This window comes from Dermacentor andersoni, chromosome 10, assembly GCF_023375885.2.
Source record: "Dermacentor andersoni chromosome 10, qqDerAnde1_hic_scaffold, whole genome shotgun sequence".
Lineage (NCBI taxonomy): Eukaryota > Metazoa > Arthropoda > Arachnida > Ixodida > Ixodidae > Dermacentor > Dermacentor andersoni.
In genome coordinates, this window is record NC_092823.1 from 25,664,441 (window position 1) to 25,686,766 (window position 22,326).

General features: G+C 47.3%; 1 protein-coding gene across 1 annotated transcript in view; it reads right to left on the bottom strand.

Annotated features, from left to right (window-relative positions):
- Positions 1 to 8,425: 8,425 nt before the first annotated feature.
- LOC126519208 (uncharacterized) overlaps positions 8,426 to 22,326 on the bottom strand; it is a 136,681-nt gene continuing 122,780 nt past the window's right edge. The window contains exons 26-28 of the mRNA XM_050168825.3: positions 22,086 to 22,181; positions 11,438 to 11,528; positions 8,426 to 8,744 (exon numbers count right to left, since the gene is read on the bottom strand). Of these exons, the coding sequence (XP_050024782.3) occupies positions 8,656 to 8,744; positions 11,438 to 11,528; positions 22,086 to 22,181 (276 nt within the window). The 3' untranslated portion in view covers positions 8,426 to 8,655. The remainder of the gene's footprint in view (positions 8,745 to 11,437; positions 11,529 to 22,085; positions 22,182 to 22,326) is intronic.

The following is a 22,326-nucleotide window of genomic DNA, read 5'->3' on the forward strand; positions in this document are numbered from 1 at the left end:
GGCGAGGACTTTTGAAGAGATGGAAGAAGCAGAAGAGAAACCGCAAACTCAAGATCCGCATCGCCGCAGTCTCGCGGCAGGCGGAGGAGTATGCTGAAAAACTCGGACGTCAGAACTGGAATCAAATGTGCGACCAGTTACAGGGAACCCTCAGCAACCGAAAGACCTGGGCCATTCTAAAGACCCTTCTGGCGAAGACGGAATCAAAAACTGTCACGGGGCAACACATACAAAGACTTATACACAACTTCCAGGGAACTGAAGAAGAAGCGCTCGAAGCCATCACCGAGAAATACATCGGAGACGAACAACAACGGAAGACGCAGCCGGTCATTCACCCGGAGTACGACGGGGAACCCAATCCGGATTTAGACCAACCTTTCACCAAGTCGGAGATCGTGGCAGCCTTAAGAAATCTCACAAGAAACACGACGCCCGGCAGGGATAAAATTAACAACAAGACCCTCCGTAACCTGGACGACGGGGCAACGGAGAGCTTACTAAAGTTTATCAATGAAAGCTGGGAGAACGGCAGTATACCGGCTTCCTGGAAGCACGCGGACGTAACGATGATCCCGAAACCCGGCAAGCCCATCAACCTACAGAACCTGCGTCCGATCTCTCTCACGTCATGCGCGGGAAAACTCTTCGAGCACATGGTCCACAATCGTCTCTCGCCATATCCGGAAGAAGGTGGCCACCTGCCGAACACTATGTTCGGTTTCCGGCCTAACCTCTCCACCCAGGACATTCTACTTCAGCTGAAAGAAGAAGTCATCGACGGCCTCAGCACATTCCACAAGAGTGCCATCCTGGCACTCGACGTGAAGGGAGCCTTCGACAACGTCTCACACGAAGCAGTGCTAAACAGCCTACAACATACCAACTGCGGACGGCGAACATACAACTACGTCCGGGACTTCCTGACGGGTAGAACGGTGACCATAGGCCTGGGGAATCTCAGGACCGAGAAGTTCCAAATACCGCAGAAAGGAACCCCCCAGGGGTCGGTGATCTCTCCGTTGCTGTTCAATATAGCGATGAGGGGATTGCCGAACCTCTTGGAGAACATCAGGGGTATCCGTCACGCAATGTATGCAGACGACCTGACCATGTGGACGTGCACGGGATCGGCGGGCGAACAACAAGACGCCCTGCAGGAAGCCATCGACAGGACCGAGCATTATCTGCACCGCTGCGGTCTTTCATGCGCGCCGGAAAAGTCGGAGCTCCTGATCCTCAAAAAGAGGACAAGAGGGCGGCCTCCGCAGGAGACACCTGACCCAACGTTGACACTAAATGGAGTCAACATACCCAAGGTGGACACACTCTGTATTCTGGGCCTCACTCTCCAGAAGGACGGTGCCGGTCTCGCCGCCATTAAAAAACTGCAAGCGACAGTTACCCAAGTCGCGCACTTGGTGCGAAGAGTGACAAACAAAAAGCACGGCCTGAAAGAGCAGGACACAGATTAATACAAGCCCTGGTAATCAGCAGAGTCACTTACGGCACCCCGTACCTGGGTCTCAAGAACAGCGAGAGAGACAAATTGAACACCCTAATACGAAAGACCTACAAGCTGGCACTGGGGCTTCCACCGACGACGTCGACGGAGAAGCTACTCAGCCTGGGCATCCACAATACTTGGGAGGAACTAGTAGAGGCCCACAAGACGAGCCAGATAGAGCGACTCAAGCTCACCAGCACGGGTAGGGACACGCTAATAAGACTGGGCTACCCAGTCGAATATGAGTCCAGAAAACAGCGGGTTCCTCTATCCCTGAGGGAGAAGATCACGGTGGCCAGCATCCCGAGAAACATGCACCCTGAATACCACAGAGAAAGGAGGCGAGCGAGAGTGAAAGCTCTGCGTAAGGCCTACGAAGGACCAAAACAAGGAGAAGTCCGATACACCGACGCGGCAAAGTACAAGAACAGAGCGGCCCACGCTATCAGCGTGATCAACGGCCAAGGACAAGAGGTAGCAGCGGCCTCGGTATGCACTCCAGACATCGACTGCGCGGAAGAAACGGCGATAGCCCTGGCGGCCACTACGGGCCAGCGAGAGGAAGATCTAATCACGATCATCACCGACTCACAAACAGCATGTAGAAATTACCCAAAGGGCCGCATTTCCAAACAAGCCCTGAGCATCCTCGAAAAGCGAGACAATTTTCCAGAGGTGTACATTGTCTGGGCCCCGGGACACGAGTCCCTGGCGGGTAATGTAGCGGCTAATGCCGCTGCCCGAGATCACATTCTCCGGGCTATCCCACCAGGTTCACGAGCACCGGTAGACCAACAAGATAGCGTCCCGAAAAGATACGCCGATATCCTGAGCCACTACAGACTGGGTAGAAGGATCTATCCACCCCCGCATCCCCAGCTGACAAGAGAAGAGGCGGTGATCTTCCGAAAACTACAGACCGGCACATTCCCGCACGGCACCCTGCTACACGCAATGTACCCTACGACCTATACTCACAAATGCGCCTTCTGCTCTACGCCCAATACCCTCTACCACATGGTATGGGAATGTCAACAAAATCCATCGACACCGCCCATCACCGGACCAACCGTCGAGCAGTGGGAGGCCCAACTGATAAGCTTGAGCCCTGAAGACCAGCATCGCCTGGTGAGCAGGGCCAAGCTATCAGCTCAAGCCCATGGCATCCTGGACTAGGGACGCCGCCCACCTCGGACGATTTTACCGTCGGCTCATTTCAACTAATAAAGTTTATTCCTCCTCCTCCTTAGGCGAATAAACAGATGGTGACTACGCTAGAAGACTGCCTTTTTGAACTTCATGAACTTCATTCTGATACTGCATGATCACTGATTCTCCGAAGAGTTCGAAGTATGTGAAAAAGCTGCGTGCCTGTTTGCAAAATTTTAAGTGTTCTTTAATGAAACCATGCATAATAAGTGCAATGAAATTAAAGAAACTCGCTAACGTTATGAATGCTGCAATGGTAGCAGCTCTCTTGCATTTATGTAAAAAGAGGCTGTTCATTATTGCAGTACAATTCAATAAGTATTTGAGTTCCGATTCGTTTCTGGCACGACTCAATTGTAGTCGATTTGGTAAAAGTTGATATTCCTACGCACTTATTCTACAGCGAGGAAAGCGTGAACGATTGCGTTCGCTTCGCGAATAGCGAATAGTGTTGTGCATTCTCGAGGGCACGCGATCACCATGTAGAATGTTCGGATGGACATGCATAAATAAGGGACTTAGACCATGGGATTAGATTCGGCGATCCGGAACTGTGCTCGCAGCCGCATAGTTTTTATTTGAGCAGTGCTAATCTTCGGGAGCACAAGCTTGCCTAAACGAAAAAATTCACCCGTGTTTCCAAAAAGCAGTTACAGTAGAATTCTTCGTAAGAGAATATTTCAAAGATTGCTGACATTGGTTATATTAGTGAACTGCAAAGTGCACTTACAGAAGAAAAAAATGCATTAGAAGGACAGCTCAAGATACGTAACTGACATTATTGGCAGTGTTTCATTCTGCGTTGCCACTACAACGTAAGGATAGTTCCCGTTGCGGACATTTTTTGTCCTTAGCTTTTTATTTGGAGTCACTCATGCGCGCAATAATTACTTTACTTCGCGCATTTGTTTTTAAAATAGTTATAAGTTCTAAATTTTTACCCACATCTACCGGGACTCTCAGAACTCCTTCAGGGAATGATGCGGCTTGCACCGCAACCAGAGCCGAACAGTTACAAAAAGGCACGGCTCCGCAGCCCTCCAATAAACTCGAGGCATCGGCTTACAACTGAGTTGGATCCCTGGTCATCAGGGTATTCCCGGCAGCAAGGCCGTCCAGGTGGCTGCGAGATCAATTTTTCATGCACCCCGAACAAGCGCCGTAGAAGGGCGACACCAGAACCGTCTTGGCAATGTCAATGCTATATCTCCGCAGCTTCTCAAGACTCCCACTGACGTCTTGGGAAAAAGAATTGTCAGAACGTCGGCAAATAAAGCGGAGGAGCAGAGGATGAAGCCGAATTTCCAGATTTTTGCGAATGCAACCTCGTTATGCGTTTCTAAATTTATTCACTTAGCACATATACAAAAGCTGCTGGACTGCTGGTTAATCCCCGTGAGTGCGTACGTGTTAAAGACTTTAGCTTCATCATCATCATAAGCAGCAGCGCCCTACTCACGACACACGATCGGAAGAAAGCCCTGGGCAGCCTTCTTCCAGCAGACCTGTAACCTGTCCCGCGAAAATTTCGACGACACGCCGTCTGTACTTCGCCGTCTGGGTACTGGCACAGCTTTGACACCGCTCATCTCAGACACCATCCGGGGAACTACGCGTGACATGGGACCCAGTCAACAAGGTTGACAGCTGCGGCGTGCCGTAACTGCACACTGGCGATAGCAGAGTGCATCTTATTGAGTGCGGAAACTGGAAGTCGCGTAGAGAACGCATATATTTCATTTTATTAGTTTTCCGTTATCTAGAGTCGTTTGTTGATGATTGTCTTCAGAAATTCTTGATCGCTTTTGTTTTCCGAGCTGTTGCCCTAGCACGTTTGCCCGGTAGGTGGATATTGAAATGTGCAACGATAAACACTGAAGTTTATGGCTAATTCAACATTCTATCATGTGAAATAGTCACAACAACCGGATGGTTCCGTGACAAGCGCTAGCCTCTTCGTGATGAGGTTGAGCGGTGACTATCTTCATTTCAGTAACGGAGACTTGCAACTTTATGATGCGGCCGGTTCCAAGGCAGGCTTCAGGCTGAATTTGATCTTTGTCACTGTTGTCCTCTGTTGATGAGACGTGTCGTCGAGAGAACGAAACATCGACAAGGAGAGATGTGCGGAAAAGGGAGGTACAAGGGCACAAGGTCGCTTTCCGGGCAGGCCCGCGGAGGCTCATTGAACTCCACGAAGGCTGTATGAAAAAAAAAAAAAAGCAACAAAGCAGCAACTTTCCCTCCGTCTGCCCACATCAACATGAAAGTACGGCGTTATTATCGAGATTAATTTTGTGCTTGCGCTTGCAGGCTGTAAGAAAATTATTGTCATTTATCGCCCGGTGTCTCCGTGTATGAGGTAACAAGGTCAGTTGTGTTCCTATTATAGAAGCTATGTTGTGACACAGAACTTGCGCTCGCAGATGAGTTACACGTGCGCTAAATCTGGCGAAGTGCACAGGAATGTTGCCGCAGAAAACGTTGTTTTCTGCAACAGCCTTGATACGGAGAACAGATACTTAAATATCTGCTAAACATGTGGGCTAAGGACCGTGGCTTCACAGACAGTGGCCAGTTGAGGCTGTTAGAGACGACACCGAGGGCGGGAGGCATGCAAAGGATAACCTGTAATGTCCCAGCCCAGATCAATAGACACACAGCTTCCTGATCACCGTTCCTCGTGCCAGGCTTGCCGCGTGGTCCAGGCGCATGAGCCCCGGTCCTATGAAGATGATGGCGCACACACACACACACACACACACACACACACACACACACACACACACACACACACACACACACACACACACACACACACACACACACACACACACACGCACACACGCACGCACGCACACACGCACGCACGCACGCACGCACGCACGCACGCACGCACGCACGCACGCACGCACGCACGCACACACGCACGCACGCACGCACGCACGCACGCACGCACGCACGCACGCACGCACGCACGCACGCACGCACGCACGCACGCACGTACGTACGCACGCACGCACACACACACACACACACACACACACACACACACACACACACACGCACACGAGTGATAGAGCTCTCGCGTTGATTTAAAATGCTCGTCAATCAGGGAATAGGCAAGAATTTCATGCTGTCCTCAGTACACCGGACGTTTATGCTTGGTGACTCATACATAGGCAAATAGAATACCTCACCCACACGAAAGAATTGGTAACAGAGCGCTGTTGGTGAGCAACAGCGCAACAAACATTTCACATTTCCTCCGAAACATTTGACAAGAATAGTCAAAGACAATAGATATGAATGTTTATTTCCCGGATAATCTACGTCGTGACAAACACTACTTCTGCTTTCTGCATTTGGAAACTGCTTGCAACGGTGGTCCCAGTTGTGTTACTACTATAGCGCATACATATCATCTTTCCCTTTTCTTTAATCTAATAAAAGGCTATAAGATTCCGCCAGACTTTTCTATTTTTGGTCTGTGAGCTCGCAGAAAAATAAGAACGTTAAGTTATAGCAAGAAACGCTTCAAACCGAAAGGGGAAGTCCAAAACAAATCAGTTGCTGTAGATGCGGCTTCAGGTAGTAAATACTGTGCTGAAGACTGCTCGAATAAAAAAGCAAAGCAAAGACACGCGCTCGGCACTGAGCAACAGGTACATGTTCCTTAACACTTAGAATGTATACGTACTCGCCGCCGTGGCGCAGTGGCTCTGGCGTTGCGCTGTTGAGTACGAGGCCGCGGACGTGATTCCCAGCCGCGGCTGTCGCATGCCCATGAAGGCGGATTTCAAAAGCACTCGTGCACCGTACTTTCAATGGATGCTAAAGAGCACCGTGTGGTCGAATCTAGTCCAAACTACAGCACGACGGCATCCCTTAAGTTCAAAAGCCCTCGCTTAAAACGCACTGTGCAGTTTGGTGTCCTTAAAGGGCCCCTGAAACGGTTCGGACAAATTTTGTAGACGCGTAGGGTACAACTTAAGTAGAACATTCACACCACAATTTAAGTGAAGCGTTACGTATTAATGTAGCTACAAGCGATTAGAAGTTACCCTCCTCCCTAGTCATGCTTTTCCTCCTCAACTCATTCGCCGAACGATCGGGGCTAAGCTCCGCCTTCACTGGTTTCGCGTCACGATGCGACGTCACATCGTCCACTTCCGGTTGTTTTGGAGCCCGCCCCCGCCCGCGTGAAACCTCTCCGCTAGCCGCTTGGCCGTCGACCCCAAGCGAGAGCTATCGAAGCAGCGTGCGTTGCGAGCATTCTGTCGTAGCGCCGAACGTGTCTGGTATTCCGGTAACCACAGGCAAGCTGGTCATTTCGGCAAATGACTGGAGGCATAAACTCAAGCTGATGAAGGAACTTTAGCGTAGACGTACGTGCGGCCTGATCGGTCTGCACGGTCCAGCCACTTGTTGGCGCAGCGCTTAACCAGCCAAACAAAGCGCTAATATTGCTCTAACCAAGTGTAAAACATTTTAAACATTTATGAAAACAAAGTGTTGATGATTACACTCCTGCGAAAAATACACACCAGCAGCCAAAGAATACACTTCGTTACTGCTACTGTGTATGGTTGAGCTCTGTGCCACCAGGTGGCTGCACCATGCAGACCATTCGCATTTGCGATTCTGCTCATCTCATGGCTCATCCCGTTACGGCACAGTCAAGCGGCCAGACCCTGTCCCCTTGCACTTGCATTTGACCTAATACCGGACTCGCGAAACGCTACTGCGTTAGTAATTTTCCGGTGTAAAGTGACGGCCACAAACGCGCAAACCCTGGCGCTGATCGGATAGCGGCAGTCCGATGCGCAGCAGGCAGCTCGCTCGTATGCTGCCTTGCACAGGGACACGATGTCGCAGCTTGACATATTGCCAGTCGCTACGTTTGCAGTCCACAAAGCAACAAAAACGAATCATAGTGCTCGCGAAAAGACTGAGACCGACTCTGACCGCGGAGCTCTCGTCAAAATGGAGTACGTTGTAACACAAGCAGACGACACTTGCTGTGTGCCGGAAGTGCTTAATTGTATTGAAAAGTCGTTCTTGTGCATTCTCATTATGTTACTTTCTGTTTATAAAAACAAATGAACTAACATTCCAACTATTACGAAGATCATTTGTTTACCATAAAGTTGGGAAAATTATTGATCACGCGCCCTGGTCAGCCAATCGCATAGCTCGCCCCACTGACGTCATATGGGTGATTTTCGTCATATGGGTAGGGGCGGCTTAAAATTCCGCCGAGCAGCGTGCTCCGATCGGCAGCGATGTGCATTTTTAAAACCTTATAATAAATTACACGCTTTACGCGGAGCACTTAGATGTGTCAATTAATGATCAGAAGGACCTACTCTAACGACTCAGTACGCTTGTAGAAAATCGTCAGAATCGTTTCAGGGTCCCTTTAAGTTTCCAAATCAAATTTAGTTATGTGTAAAATTGTGTAATGAAGCGGAAAGCTGTGGCTATTTTAAGCAATTGGCTTCTCCTTTTCTTTTACGCAGTACAGTTTACACATTCATGCCATATATTGTGGACATGTGCACGTTTTATTATACCTGTATGCAATCGGAGAAATGCGGCAGACCAATGCCTAATTGCAATATCCTGCGCGGCCTCCAGTTGTTCGCATTCATTTATCGTTTGTTAAAGTAACCACGGCAATCATCAAGGCTCCTTTAAACAAATGGCTTGACGTTTGCAGGTTATTTATTTAGCAATAAACTCTTTCAACAAGGTACACAGTTTCTCTCTCGACTCCGGGATCATGTCGCATGTTCTAGCTGCATGAGGGCCCTCATTATTTATGTGCACGCACGGTGTGTCTCCAACTTTCAACATGGCTACTAAATAAGAGGGTGGGTGAGTGATGGCCGAGTGCTCCATTGCGCCTTCAACTGCCTCCTGGGCAATGGCGTCGGCTACGTCCCACGCCGTGAAGGAGCCTTGTGAAGCTTCATCACACGCAGCCTGTGCTCTTGGGCTTTTCGGCAGTTTTCTTTCACAGCTTCTGCGTGAATAAAAAGACAATTTTACGCGTTCACGGGAGTGGTAGGATATTGCGCAATTTTATGACAGGTAATGAGAATTCTTGAACTTGCGTGCAAGAAAACAACTATGTATGTATGAATTTAAGTATGCATATAGTATGTGTGTATGTATCTGCGTAATTTCTTCGTATCTCAACACGTTGCTTATCATCTAAGCAAGCCTAATATTGCTACACAATATTTTCTGTCTGTTATGCGTTAGGCATAACAAGCAATGGTTTTTATCATAATATTTTGCAATGGATCACATCCACGTCCTTAATCAGATAATTGAGAAACCTGCGGAGTACACTCAACATCTTTATATAGCTTTTATAGACAATGAAAACGCCATTGATTCAGTAGAGATACAAGCAATCATAGAGACATTCCGTAATCAAGGAATACAGGAGGTATACGTGAATATATTGGGAAATATCTGCAAACATTCCACAGCTACCTCGGTTCTCCACAAGAAAAGTAGGAAGTTACCTATCAAGCAAGGGGCCAGACAAGGGGACACAATCTCTCAAATGCTACTCACTGCGTGATTGGAAGAAGTATTAAAGCTATAAAGTGGTAAGACATAGGCGTGAGGATGAACGTCGAATATCTAAGCAAAGTTCAGTTGCAAATGACATTTTCCCGTTCAGCAACACTGCCGAGGAATTACCAAAAAAAATGATTGAGGACGTTAACAGAGGGAGTGCGGCAGTAAGGCTGAAGATTAATATGCAGAAGACAAAGATAATATTCAGTAGCCTGGCAAGGAAACAATATTTCAGGACCACCAGTCAGCCTCTATAGCCTAAACTGGAGTACATTTATATAGGTCAGTTACTCACGAGGACATTCTTGATGAGAAGGAAATTCAAAGAAGAATAAATCTGTGTTGGAGTATATACTACAGGCATTACAAAATGCGATCTTGGAGCTTATCACTGTCTCTGAAATGAAAAGTGTACAATCATTACATTCTACCGGTACTGACATATGAGGCATAAACTTGGAGACTGACAAAGAAGCTCGAGCACAATTTAACGAACGCCCAAAGAGCGATAAAACGAAAAATGTTACTCGTAATGTTACGAGACAGCAAGAGAGCGGCGTGGATCAGAGACCAAATGGGGATATCCGATAGTCTAACTGACATTAGCAGAAAAAAATGCAGCTGTGCAGGCCACGTGAAACGTAACATCGATAACCGGTGAACGATTAGATCTGCACAATGGGTGCCAAGACAAGGGAGGCTCTGTAGAGAAAGAGAGAAGACTAGGTAGGATGATAAAGCTAAGAAATTTTCAGGCAGAAATGACAATCGGTCGGCGCAGGACAGGGGTAATTGGAGATTACAGGGAGAGGCCTTCGTCCAGCAGTGGACATAAATAGACTGATGATGATAATGATGAACCCTAGGAAAAGAAAACAATGTATTATTAATTGCAAGAACACTGGCTGTGCAATACATACTTCTTTTACCATGTTATAGGTCAAGTAAATACAAAACGAAAATATATCATTTTAAATTGAAGCGTATCAAATGAATTATCATAACAAAAAATGTTTTTCCAAGATTTTGGCATAACGGGCACATAGTGTTTCAGGGAGCAGTGTTTAAATAGGAATCTTAGCTGGCCTTGTTGCTTTACGTACTGCATTATAGCCCAACAGCACAGACGACGCGACGCGTTGAAAACGGAATGGACAATGCCATGACTGTGAACTCATTCTTTATTCGAAGCAACATTGTAATATTAGGCAGATGAAAGAAATGACACAATGCTGTCCAAGAGACACGGCCGGCCCGCACGGAAAAGCAGTTAGAAATCAGTGATCAAGTCATTCTTGATGCCAAACATGACTTAAGGGGCGTAATCCATAGGTCAGCGCTAAAATTAAAATCAAACAAAAAATATTGGTCAAGGACTACAATCGGCATTCATATAAAGGAGTGGTAAACACGTGTCGCCAATGCTGGCTTCCGTAAACACAAGAAAATAACAAAATAAAAAACAGAAACACAGAATACATGCAGCAACGCGCGTGAACCGGAATTATATAGGGCTCGAGATACATGATCCCTTTCTCAAGCAGCGCGACTGATGGTACGATAACGCAAGCTGCTCCCTACATATGAATGATATGCGCCTCATAAATTTCGCGCGCGTTGGTCACTGCGCTTACATCATGAAACAAAGGCGGATAAGGACATGAGCTGCAATGAATAGTGCTACTGGTCTCGAGTATGCTACTTTATTACAAGATACTGTTAGTGCTCTTCTGTGTTTTACACTGGTCAAGTCATGTTTGGCAAGAAGTACGACTTATTCATTGATTTCCAGATACTTTTCCGTGCTGTTCCACCGAGTCACTTACATATAGCGCTGCGCCTTTTGTGTGCTCTGCCTTATATTACTATGTTGCTTTGAAGAAAAAATCAATTTATAGTCAGCGCACTGTACTGTTTTCCACGCATCCTGTCGTCTGCGCTGTTTCGCCCTAATGAACAGCGTTTCTTAGTCTCGCTTTAAAACCAGCCTGTCCTGTTTCTATAGACACGGTATCCTACAGAAATCTCCCTCGTTATTCTTACTCAAGTTTCTCGCTCAGTTATTCTTACTACTATCAAGCGCGTAAGGATTACCTAACGAAGCGAAGCGGCGCAGGATCTTACCGTTCTCCTCACGAAGGAGGCGAACTTCATCTTCCAGGAAGCGCTCCCTCTCCTGCGCAGCTCGCAACTCGCTCTGCAGCTGTGCGAGGTCCTGGATAAACAATGGGAGAGTATTTAGCTTAGCGTAACCGTCTTACCTCTACTGATGTCGACTGCCACAACTGCGCATGCGTGGCGTGTGTCGGGCTGCGGTAAGTTTACCGGGCGGCGTGCGCCGGTTAACGTGACTGCGTAAGAATATGACAGTACTCAGGCTGCCTGTTTTAATGTCCATTCGCCCGTATTGCTTGCTCTCTGTCACAACAAGGAGTAAATGGCAAAAATGAGCGGTAGCTTTGTTGACGGCAATTCCTAAAGCCTGTTTTGCCGTTTTGTTAATATCAGTTGTGCGTTTTGACTCCACTAGGCCCAGAGGGAAGGAAGCTATGCGAGAATGCGGGTCAGTTTCCACTTGATAGAGGGAGCCACAGGACTGCGCAACGTTGTATAAGTGGCGCTTATCAGTGCTGCGCAACCGAGGGGTACTAAACAAGCCACGCCCACAGTGTAGGTGAAATTGGGCTCGGTGTGCCGCTACAGGGACGTCGTCCGATAGTATCGCATTCGTTATGAGCTGGAACGCGTGAGCCGTGGCCGGAGTGGTCTCCATGTTGAGATTTTGGCGCTGGCGGGCGACACTCTGGAGAAAAAAATCGAAGAGGGACTCGACATTCCAGGAATGCGGATACCCTCGGGCTTTCTGTCGTACGCTTTCTTCGTCTAGCGATAATACAGTGGCCGGCCGCGCAGCGCGGTGTCCTAAGCTCCGCAGAGTTTCCTGCAAAATTTACTATTACTAAATACTGCCGGCTATGAGGCATTTTCTTTGGCATTTCCCAACTATCGTGGCTCTCGCGAAACAACGCCGAAGGAATTCCCGATGATGCAACAGGAAATTCATATTCTCCAAAAAACTGGCAAGAGACAATTGTTCCCATGGAAAGGCTGCTCAATCGTTTCGCCCAGACAGACAGCGCTCGCGTAAGAAGCGCCACACAGTGGTTTGGTTGGAGGTATTCTGCAAGAGTCCACCTAGTGGACTGCCCATTTCAACCGCTGCTGATTGGCTGGGGTCGCTCGTCTCCTCCTTGCTCGCACAGCTACATCCAAGCAGCATATCAGCAGCGGCCGAAATGGACAGCTCACTATGTGGACTCTCGCAGAATGCCTCCGCCTCCCCTCCCCCCCCCCCCCAGCGCCCAGAAGACCCGCATTGAGTGGCGCAGAGGCCACGACAACCTCTACTGTGCCGGCACCGAGGAAGCTAACCGCGCCTACTCCAAATTCAGAGAGAGGGAGAGAGAGAGGAATACAAAAAGGCAGGGATGATAAGCAGTCAATAGTCTGGTTGGCTACGATACGCTGGGGGATGGGAGGAGAAAGGGAAGAGAGAGAAGGGAGAGAGAAGATGCAGATACGTGCACAGACAGCACTTGAGTTAAAGCCACTCGCGCAAACCAGAAGTTCTGAGAAAACACAAAAGTGCCTTCACTGCCTTCTGGGCCGATGATCGGTCGGGACGGTGCTCTAGTACTGTCTGTTCACTCACAGGACGATCATCTAATTTCCTCAATATGTTGGACAAAGATTGTCTTTGTGCTTGAAATCGAGGACAATGGCACAATAAGGGGTCAATGTTCTCCTCGCATCCGCAAACACCACATGCAGGACTATCAGTCATTCAAATTAGTGCTGAGTAGGTATTCGTGAAGGCAACTCCAAGCCTTAACCGACACAGAAGCGACGCTTCACGTCGGTGCAGACCGGCTGGAGGTCTGAACTGAAGTGACGGGTTTAGTCTGCGCAGTCTTGTATGTACGGTATCCCACTCTGCTGAGGACATCGTGCGTGCTAGAATGCCAAGTTGTCTCACGGCGTCGGTCCTTGAGAGAGGAATGGGGATGCAGCGGTCTTCTTGGTTTGACGTCCGAGCTGCCTTATCGGCGTCATCATTTTCAATGATACCGCAATCACCTGGTATCCACTGAAAAGAGATATCATGGCCTTTTTCTCTTAAGTGATGGAGAAGTTCCGCGATTTCGCACGTGAGCAGATCGTGAGTTCCATGTCGGAGAAACGACTGCACACATTGTAAGGCCGGCCTTGAATCGCAGAAGACTGCCCATTTTCTAGGACTTTCAGCATTTATCACTTGAAGCGCGTCGCGGAGAGCTACGAGCTCTGCAGCTGTAGACGTTGTGAAATGGGAAGTCTTGAACCGCTTGGTTATTCTCATTGCTGGTATAACTACAGCGCCACCGGAACTGGTTGATGTAGTTCATCCCTCAGTGTAGAAGTGTGTGCAGTCGCCGTATTTCTCATACAAGAGAAGTAAAGTTAGTTGCTTGAGCGCTGATGATGACAAGTCCAACTTTTTCTGAACTCCTGGGATTGCAAGGTTCACTTGAATACGACGCATACGCCACGGAGGTATGGAAGGCCTTGCCGCAGGTGTGTAACCTGACCTGAAAGAGGCACGGTGCGCGAAGACAGTCGCACTGAATGTCGTGTGGGGCCTATCGACTGGCAGACTTGCTAGGTGGTAGGTAGGAGTCCGGGCGAAGTGTCTTATGTGCACATGCATTGTTTCAATGCTAATGTGCGTTCTAATAGTGGAATATTGAGCGAATGCAATAACATCAGTCGTTGACGCACTCCGCGGTAGACCAAGACATATCTTGAGGGCTTGGGCTTGGATGCTTTGGATTATATTCAGGTTAGTTCTGCAGGCGTTGGACAATACCGGTAGGCTGTACCACAGGAATCCAATAAAGAGTAGCCTGTACAGTTACAGCATAGAGTGTATTAGCACTCCCCAGGTCTTTCCTGCAAGGAACTTAAACATATGGCGAATTCCTGTCAGGCGTCTTTGCACATAATTCACATGAGGGGTGAAGGAGAGATTTTTGTCAATGACCACCCCCAAAAATCTTTGACTCGTGCTGTACGAGATCAGTTGTCTGTCGACCGATATCACGTATGTAGACCTTGATTTCCTGGTAAATGCCACCACTGCGCACTTTTCGTATGATATATGAAGTCCTTGTTCTCGAAGATAAGATATGTTAAAGTGGCTGACTTCTGAAGCCGCGCGCGAAGCTGCAGTCGCGTCACAGCCGACGTCCAAATGCGAATTTCGTCGGCATAGATGGAGAGCCTAACGGTGCCTCGCAGGATGTCGGCGAGTCCAGTGAGTGTTAGACTGAAGAGCGTTGGGCTGAGTACTCCGCCCTGAGGCACACCACGGTTACTGTAATGTTGGGAGGTCGCGCCATCCTCGGTAAATGCGGAAAAGGATCTCTTATGTAGATAGCTACTTATCCAGAAATAGACTTTGCCGCCAAGTCCTCCAAATTCAGGGTCGGTGAGAGCACAGGGCGAACATTCGTCGCCCCAGGGTGGCACAGACACGGTGTGGCCACCGCTGCCCGGTGTGTTCCTCTACCTCAAGGACTGGGTGTTAAGGCTAGTAAAGCCGACGACCATACAGGCAAGCAAGGAGCCGAAAAGAAAGACGAGGAAAGCGTTGAAAAAAAATGCTGAAACACCTGCTTGAATTAGTAAGTGCGGTTCTCTGTGGCCTCTAGTACCCGGCCGCTAAAAGAGCCATGCATCTCCTCACCGTACTGGAGCCGCTTATCGCTGCTGTTTACATAATTTAAAGGGACACTAAAATGAAAAACGATTTCTTCTGCATAAGTAAATTACCGTTCTACAACACCAAAAACACCACTCTTACAACGAGAGGACGTTTGGTAAGCGAGAAAAAGCGCCAGAATGAAGTACGGGTGGCGACGCCTATTTAAGTTCCCGCACCTGGGGGCTGTGACGTCTTGGATTTTGATGACATCTTGTAGGGCCTACTAGTTATATATAGCGGTACAGACTGACTACATTGTGTTCTAAAGGAACCAAATATTAAACATGGCAAGTTTCGGGAACATTTATTCAGCCAACGCGGCTCAAATGCGAAAACATACTTTGGAATCCCTGACGTCACGCTGACGTACCGGCGCCGGGATTTCGTCGCGAAATTCAAATACTAATACTTGGACCTTCATTTTCTCATCTAATAATCAAACTATTTTTTTTAAATGACTGCCCGCAGGGTCCTCAAACAATGCTTCATTAGTCTAAACTGATTTATTTCGCTTTAGTGTCCCTTTAAACATATTTCTTGTACCAGTGCTGCTCACGAAAGAGAAGCCTACACAGGAGCTTCTTCGTTGCGCATTTTTCTTAAGTTCCGTTAGATTCGTGACTCCACCCATGCCCTGGAAGGCGGATGACACGCCCCAAATACCTTTTTTTTTTCGACTGTGTTGATAACCATAAGGATGCTTAACTTGCCTTCATCGCTGTGCATCTTTCTTCTATGCCATCATCACTCTGTGATCACTATGTCATCATCCCTGATCCAGCATTTACGTCCCCGTGCCCCCCTTTGCCTGCGCAGAGTAGCAGGGTTAGAGCGCGCAAGCTCTGGCAGACCTCTCTGCGTTCCTTGTGCGGAAATTGTTCAGCCACCATGGGCATGATGGTTAATTAGTACATACACTTGTCTGATCTTCATGCTTGCGTCTTCAAATGTTATTCTGGCTGTGTTTACTATGGTTTATCTAGCTTTATTATCCCTAATTTCGAAGAAATACTACTTCTTTAAGCTGATAAGAACAGATACTACACTTTGACCTTACTTTTGTATCAAACTTAGCGAACGCTGGCTGGAATAACTCCAATATTGACCTGGGTAGTGATCATTACATATTACAAATACTATTGGAAACACCGAATAATGAGATAAAGCACTTTAACTACGTTGACTGGGATCTTTTTCGGAAAGCAAGGAAAAGCAGAGCTGAGACAGAGGCAGGACAAAAGAAAACACTCCAAACTTGGACCACTCAGCTCAGGGAAGATGTAAAGGCGGCAACGAAGGATATTACCACAGAGGAGGATATCGAAATCATGGACAGCAGGCTGGCGCACTTGATTGAAGCGAAACAATCTATGTTAAATAGATGGAAAACGCAACGGCTGAACAGGAGACTCAGGAAGCGCATAGCATTGTTGAATAGGGAGATTGAAGAACACTCCAGAAATTTACAGAAACAACAATGGGATGAGCTTTGTAATTCCATAGATGGTCGAATCAGACGTGGTGGGAATTGGAACTTACTTAGACATTTGCTTAATGAGAACGACACGAAATCTAATAGGAGAACAGCAGTAGCACGACTCGTCCATCGTGAGAGTCAGGACACAACGGAGGAGGCCATTCTAGATCGGCTCGCAGCTAGGTATTTACCACTTAAGGATAGCGATGAGAGTACAGACCTGCCTGAATATACAGGGGAAGACTGTGAGCCTATGGATCAAGACTTCACAGAAAGCGAAGTTCGTGCAGCCCTGTACGACCTCAACAGTAGATCTGCTGCCGGTCCAGATGGCATTTCCAATAGGCTGTTGAAAAATTTGGACGATCATTCCATAAAATATTTAACAGAGTATTTCAACGAACTCTGGAAAAACGGTGATTATCCGAAGGAATGCAGAATCGCTAACACAATTCTTATTCCCAAACCAGGCAAGCAACTCAATCTAGATAACCTAAGACCCATATCATTAACATCATGTCTGGGCAAAACCATGGAGCATGTCATACTCAATAGACTGACTAAGTATGTAGAAAACAGAAATGTTCTTCCGCATAACCTGATCGGTTTCCGTCCTGGACTTTCGACTCAAGATGCAATGCTTTTAATCAAGCATCACCTTATTCTTGCTAGCCCGCTACATACGAGAGCTCTTCTAGGCCTAGATGTAGAAAAGGCCTTTGATCGCATCAAGCACAGGGCCATATTGGATATCCTCTCGGAGATGGGATTGGGTAAGCGATTGCACAATATAGTCAAAGCCTTTCTCGGTGGCCGTTCTGCTTGTCTCAGGTTAGGCGAACTCCAATCGACAACCCTGGAACTTGGGAATCGTGGGACACCACAAGCGTCTGTCCTATCTCCCATGTTATTTAATTTGGCAATGTCAAAAGTGGCTCGAGGTCTCGCGCAGATTGAGGGTATCCACTTTGCTATATATGCAGATGATGTAACAATCTGGAGTGCCGAAGGTAATATGGGACAAACAGAGATCAAACTACAGGAAAGCATTTATGTGGTAGAAACAACACTTGAGGGTATGGGACTGAACTGCTCTGCTAAAAAATCAGAACTATTGGTATTACGGAGCAGTAAGCGTGGGCGCAGGCCGAACGGATATATCCCAGAGGAAGAACCCCGCATTGACATATACGCCAAGAATGGAGAACCAATCAGGCAGGTGGAGACTATTAGAGTGTTAGGACTTCTCCTGCAAGCGAACGGATCTAATTGCAGGATGATAGAATACATCTCCAACAAGTCAGAAGAAGTCATTAGGCTGTTGCGTAGAGTTGCCAACAAGCATAAGGGGCTAGGAGAAGACAGTGCCATAAGATTGGTACATGCATTCGCCTTTTGCCACTTCTCGTACGTGGCTGGCATGCTACAATGGACACAGGCTGATAAGAACAAGCTAAACGCTTTAATCAGACGACTTATAAAGACTGCACTAGGACTTCCCATCAGCACGGCCGATGATAGCTTATTGCGCCTAGGGCTGCATAACACACTAGAGGAGATAGCTGAGGCTCAACAGGTGGCCCACCAGGAGAGACTAATGGGGACACGCCCTGGGAGGGCGCTACTTGAAGAAATTGGCGTAGAAATTAACAACTACACCAACGAAGGAGAATTATTAACACAATTGCAAGCGGGACTACGAGAAACAATAAAGACGACCCCGTTCCCTAGAAACATGCACCCGACACATAACCTCGAGAGACGGAAGGCAAGGGCGAAGGCACTCCTTCAAGACATAGATCAACATAAGCAGCAGGTGGTGTTCGTTGACGCTGCGTGGGTTAAAAATAAGGATGCGTATACCTCCGTTGTCGTAGACACTCAAGGTAACATACAGGATGCCATCACCGTCTATACTAAGGACCCAACAGTAGCAGAACAAGTAGCAATCGCCTTAGCCATCCGGGCTAATCGGTGGACACATATTTACAGCGACTCTAGAACAGCCATACGCAACTTTACCAACGGATATGTGACACGGATAGCAACAAAATTATTAGAGAAGGTCAAGAGTGAGAGGATCGAAATCCGCTGGTTTCCTGCACATCTGGGGGTGGTGGACGGAGCTCGGAGAAACCTCAATGAGGTGGCAAATGAAGCAGCACGAGGACTTTCTAGCCGTGCTCTTCAAGACCGAGCAACTTACACTTCACCCGGGGAACACAGGGATCGATTATTAACATATAACGAAATCACGAAGCATTATTATTTAAGCAGAAGGGAATACCCATTGCCACACGGTAAGCTTTGCAGAGCCCAAGCGGTCACATTACGTTTGCTACAGACAAGAACATACCCAAGTCCATATTTTATTAACAAGATCTATCCGGAGAGGGAAATTCAAACCAACTGTAATAAGTGCAATGGCATCATTACTCTTGACCACATGCTTTGGCAGTGCCCCGCGGTCTTCACAGACCGTGACAAGGAACAAGAATGGTGGCGGCAAATGCTACACAGTGAATCACTCTCTGACCAATTACGGGCAGTCCAGAAGGCCCGCAATGTGGCTGAAGGGCTCGGCCTGACAGTCCCAACGTGGGAGCGGCCCGCATCAACGTATGGTTGACCTTCAGGACCCAATAAAGTTCTCCATACCATACCATACTACTTCTTTAAGCGAAGAATGCAATAAGAGTCTGTGGATATGCATGATGGCTGCGAATTCTGGCTTTTATAAGGCAATATTTTGATGAACATTGTCAGTTTCCGAAGCAGCAAAGAATTTCGAAGTCGTAGAGCATTTCGAAGCAATATAGATGACGTTTGCACCTCCTCTACACTAGCGCCAAACTTCCCTCCAGTAAGTTTTGTAGGAAAATCTCTGCTGAGCGCTTAGCGCGGCATTTGTCGTCATGGCGCACCACTGCCGATAGCTGCTCGGCGGCAGTGTACGACGGCTTTCCAGTGAAAACAGTTGACGGAAAACATGGGGGCATGTCGAATTGCTGAAATGGAGAAAGCATCTTCGCTTTTTCTCGAAAGTGTCGCAGGCTGGCGCCACCGGCTCGACCAGGAGAGCTATGTGGCTATGGCTCGCACGTTGCAGCTCATACTGAACGTGATAGCACATCGTCATCATTATGACCATGATTATCACGCGCTTATATTTATGTCTACTGCTGGATAAACACCTCTTCCTGCGATCTCCAATTACAATTGTCTTGCGCTAGCTCATTCGAACTTGCGCCTGCAAATTTCCTAATTTCATCACTACGCTTAGATTTCTGAAGTCTGACGTTCCGTAAATCTAATGGTCCACCGGCTATATATCCTACGCATCAAATGGCCTGCCCAGCTCCATTTTTTCTTCTTTATGTCAACTAGAATATTGCGTAACTCCGTTTGCTCTCTGTTGCACACCGCTCTATTTCGCAAAGTGGTTGTGCCTACCATTTTTCCTTCCAACCCTCTTTGTGCGGGCCTTAACTTGTCCTCGAGTTTTACTGTTAACCTCCAACTAATAAGTTTATGCCCTATATGTTAGGACCAGTAAAAAACAATGATTGTACACTTTTCATCAGTAGATTTATTTAGTATTTCAGCCCATTGCTGTAGCGCATAAAATATATGCGCTCTTCAAAACCGTCAAACTTAGGTTCCGGCTTTGGGTTACAAATTTCTACAAATATTTCCCCACGCACCGAACTGAAACCGCGTTTGACACAGGGACGAGCGGATTTCCTTTAAAATGTTTGATAAACGATATTGCGCTTACCGCTTCTCTGTACTTGCTGAAGTTCTAAGGAAACAATCTACGTTCACTGTTCAAGTTGCCATAGTTACATTCCTGGTTTTCAGCCGAAAAAATTAAAGGTTGCATTCTTTTATGGAGATGCAAACTGCTGCCAACGCGGCGCTAGTATAATTTTGTGTCACCGCCTACGCGCAGCTGCAGAGAACAACCGTTCATGGAGGGTTCTACCTTAGCAAAAATCGTGCGCGAAAAAGGGTGTCTCTTTGCTCGTCCACGCCTTTCTCACGCTGTTTTTTTTATTAAGATGAATTCACGCCACCGCGATTTGACGAAGCTGGGCGTTTTGATGGAGGGGTGCCACGTATTCCAAAGGAGCGGGCAACACGTTCCGTTGATGCCTCAAGGGTCTGAAGATACTTACGGGCAAAGAGACAAGTTTACGCTAGGGTCGCGTTGTTGGCATTTTGCATCTCTATAAGCGAAGGCAACTTTGCATTGTTTCTTCAAACACCGGGCAAGTAAACGTGCCAAGTGTTACACTGAATGCCGCTGACGTTAAATGCGATCTTATGCGAAATTTGAGCACGCACAGCGCTGCGTTAAGTTGAAAATATTTTCTGAATATTTAAGGAAATATATTGGCATCCCTGTACTGTATATAGAAAAATCAAGTGTGCATTACCAATAAATATGTTGAAGAGCGTTCGTGTAATATAGCCACTGTTATCAGAAGTATTTATTAAAACCGTTATTAGATTCGTGTGAAAAAAAGGGTAGCACATCTACACTCAACAAGTAGCATTAAAATGGCCAAGAATATTCTCCGTCTCACAAAGGTGCTTTTGCATTTCATGCTCTGCGATCCAAGTTGTTCAAAAGCCAGGGTTCTGATTGCTTGAGAAACCTCAGTAATTTATATCAGTTATCGTATTCACAAGTTGCGAATTTGACAGGTCCAAAATAATTTTTGGTAGTAGAGTGCTACAGTCTCAGCACTCTTGTTTTAGGGCTATGTTGGAAAGAATAAGCAATACGTTAACATCACTAGGCCAAAAATTACATAAAAGATTAGGCACGAAATTTCTGTCAGTGACAAGTGTGTGGCTCTGCGTTGCGCTGAACATAATTTCGTTATTCTACGTTAGATTAGGCGAGAATTCTCGCAATTTGATCTCTGCGAACTCGTAGTGCTGCGCAAATGTGCTAGCATAAGCTGGCCACTGCGATACAAAAGCGAACCTACAGGACACGGTAACCCAGTGGCTAAGCAGCATCGCGCTCCTGAGCTCGAGGTCGCGTGGTCGATCCTGCCCATGGTGGCCACATATTATCGGGGGCAAAATGCTATTATCGCGGTGTACTTAGATATAGGTGCAGCCCTAAGAAATCCCAGGTAGTCAACACTAAGCCAAAGTCCCCCATTATGGCGTGCCTCAAAATGAGATTGTGGTCTTGGCGCGTAAAACTTCCGAATAATTAAAATTGAAGTTGTCTATTAGAAAAAGAAGTTCGTTCCCAGTGCCGCTCTTTCCTGTGCAGCCCATGTTTCACATTTGTTTTGCGTCTTCTTACACATCAATAACTGCTACAGTGAAAGCGTGATTGAATATTCGGATACCGAGAATGAATGTCGACTGGTTTCCTCAGGAACATTAACTGATTCGTGCTACATAAACTGCAATAAAACAGAGAGAAGCAGCCCATTTATTCTGTTCCAGCAATTCCAACTACTCACCCTGTTGTCTGCATCCCCACTACTGGCAGCGACAGTGTTGAACTCCACGGTCCGCATCATTTCAGCGCGCAGTTCCACCAGAGCTTGACTCAGCGCCTGCGGTAGAAGTGCAAGCTGCGTTATTTTGCTTCGTGGGTTACTGTCCCACAGGGAGGATGTTGACTCAGCAGGGAGCCTGTTGGTGACTGATGGCAAATCGTGCGGATTATACCCACGCGCCTCGTAGCAGCAGAAAATAATA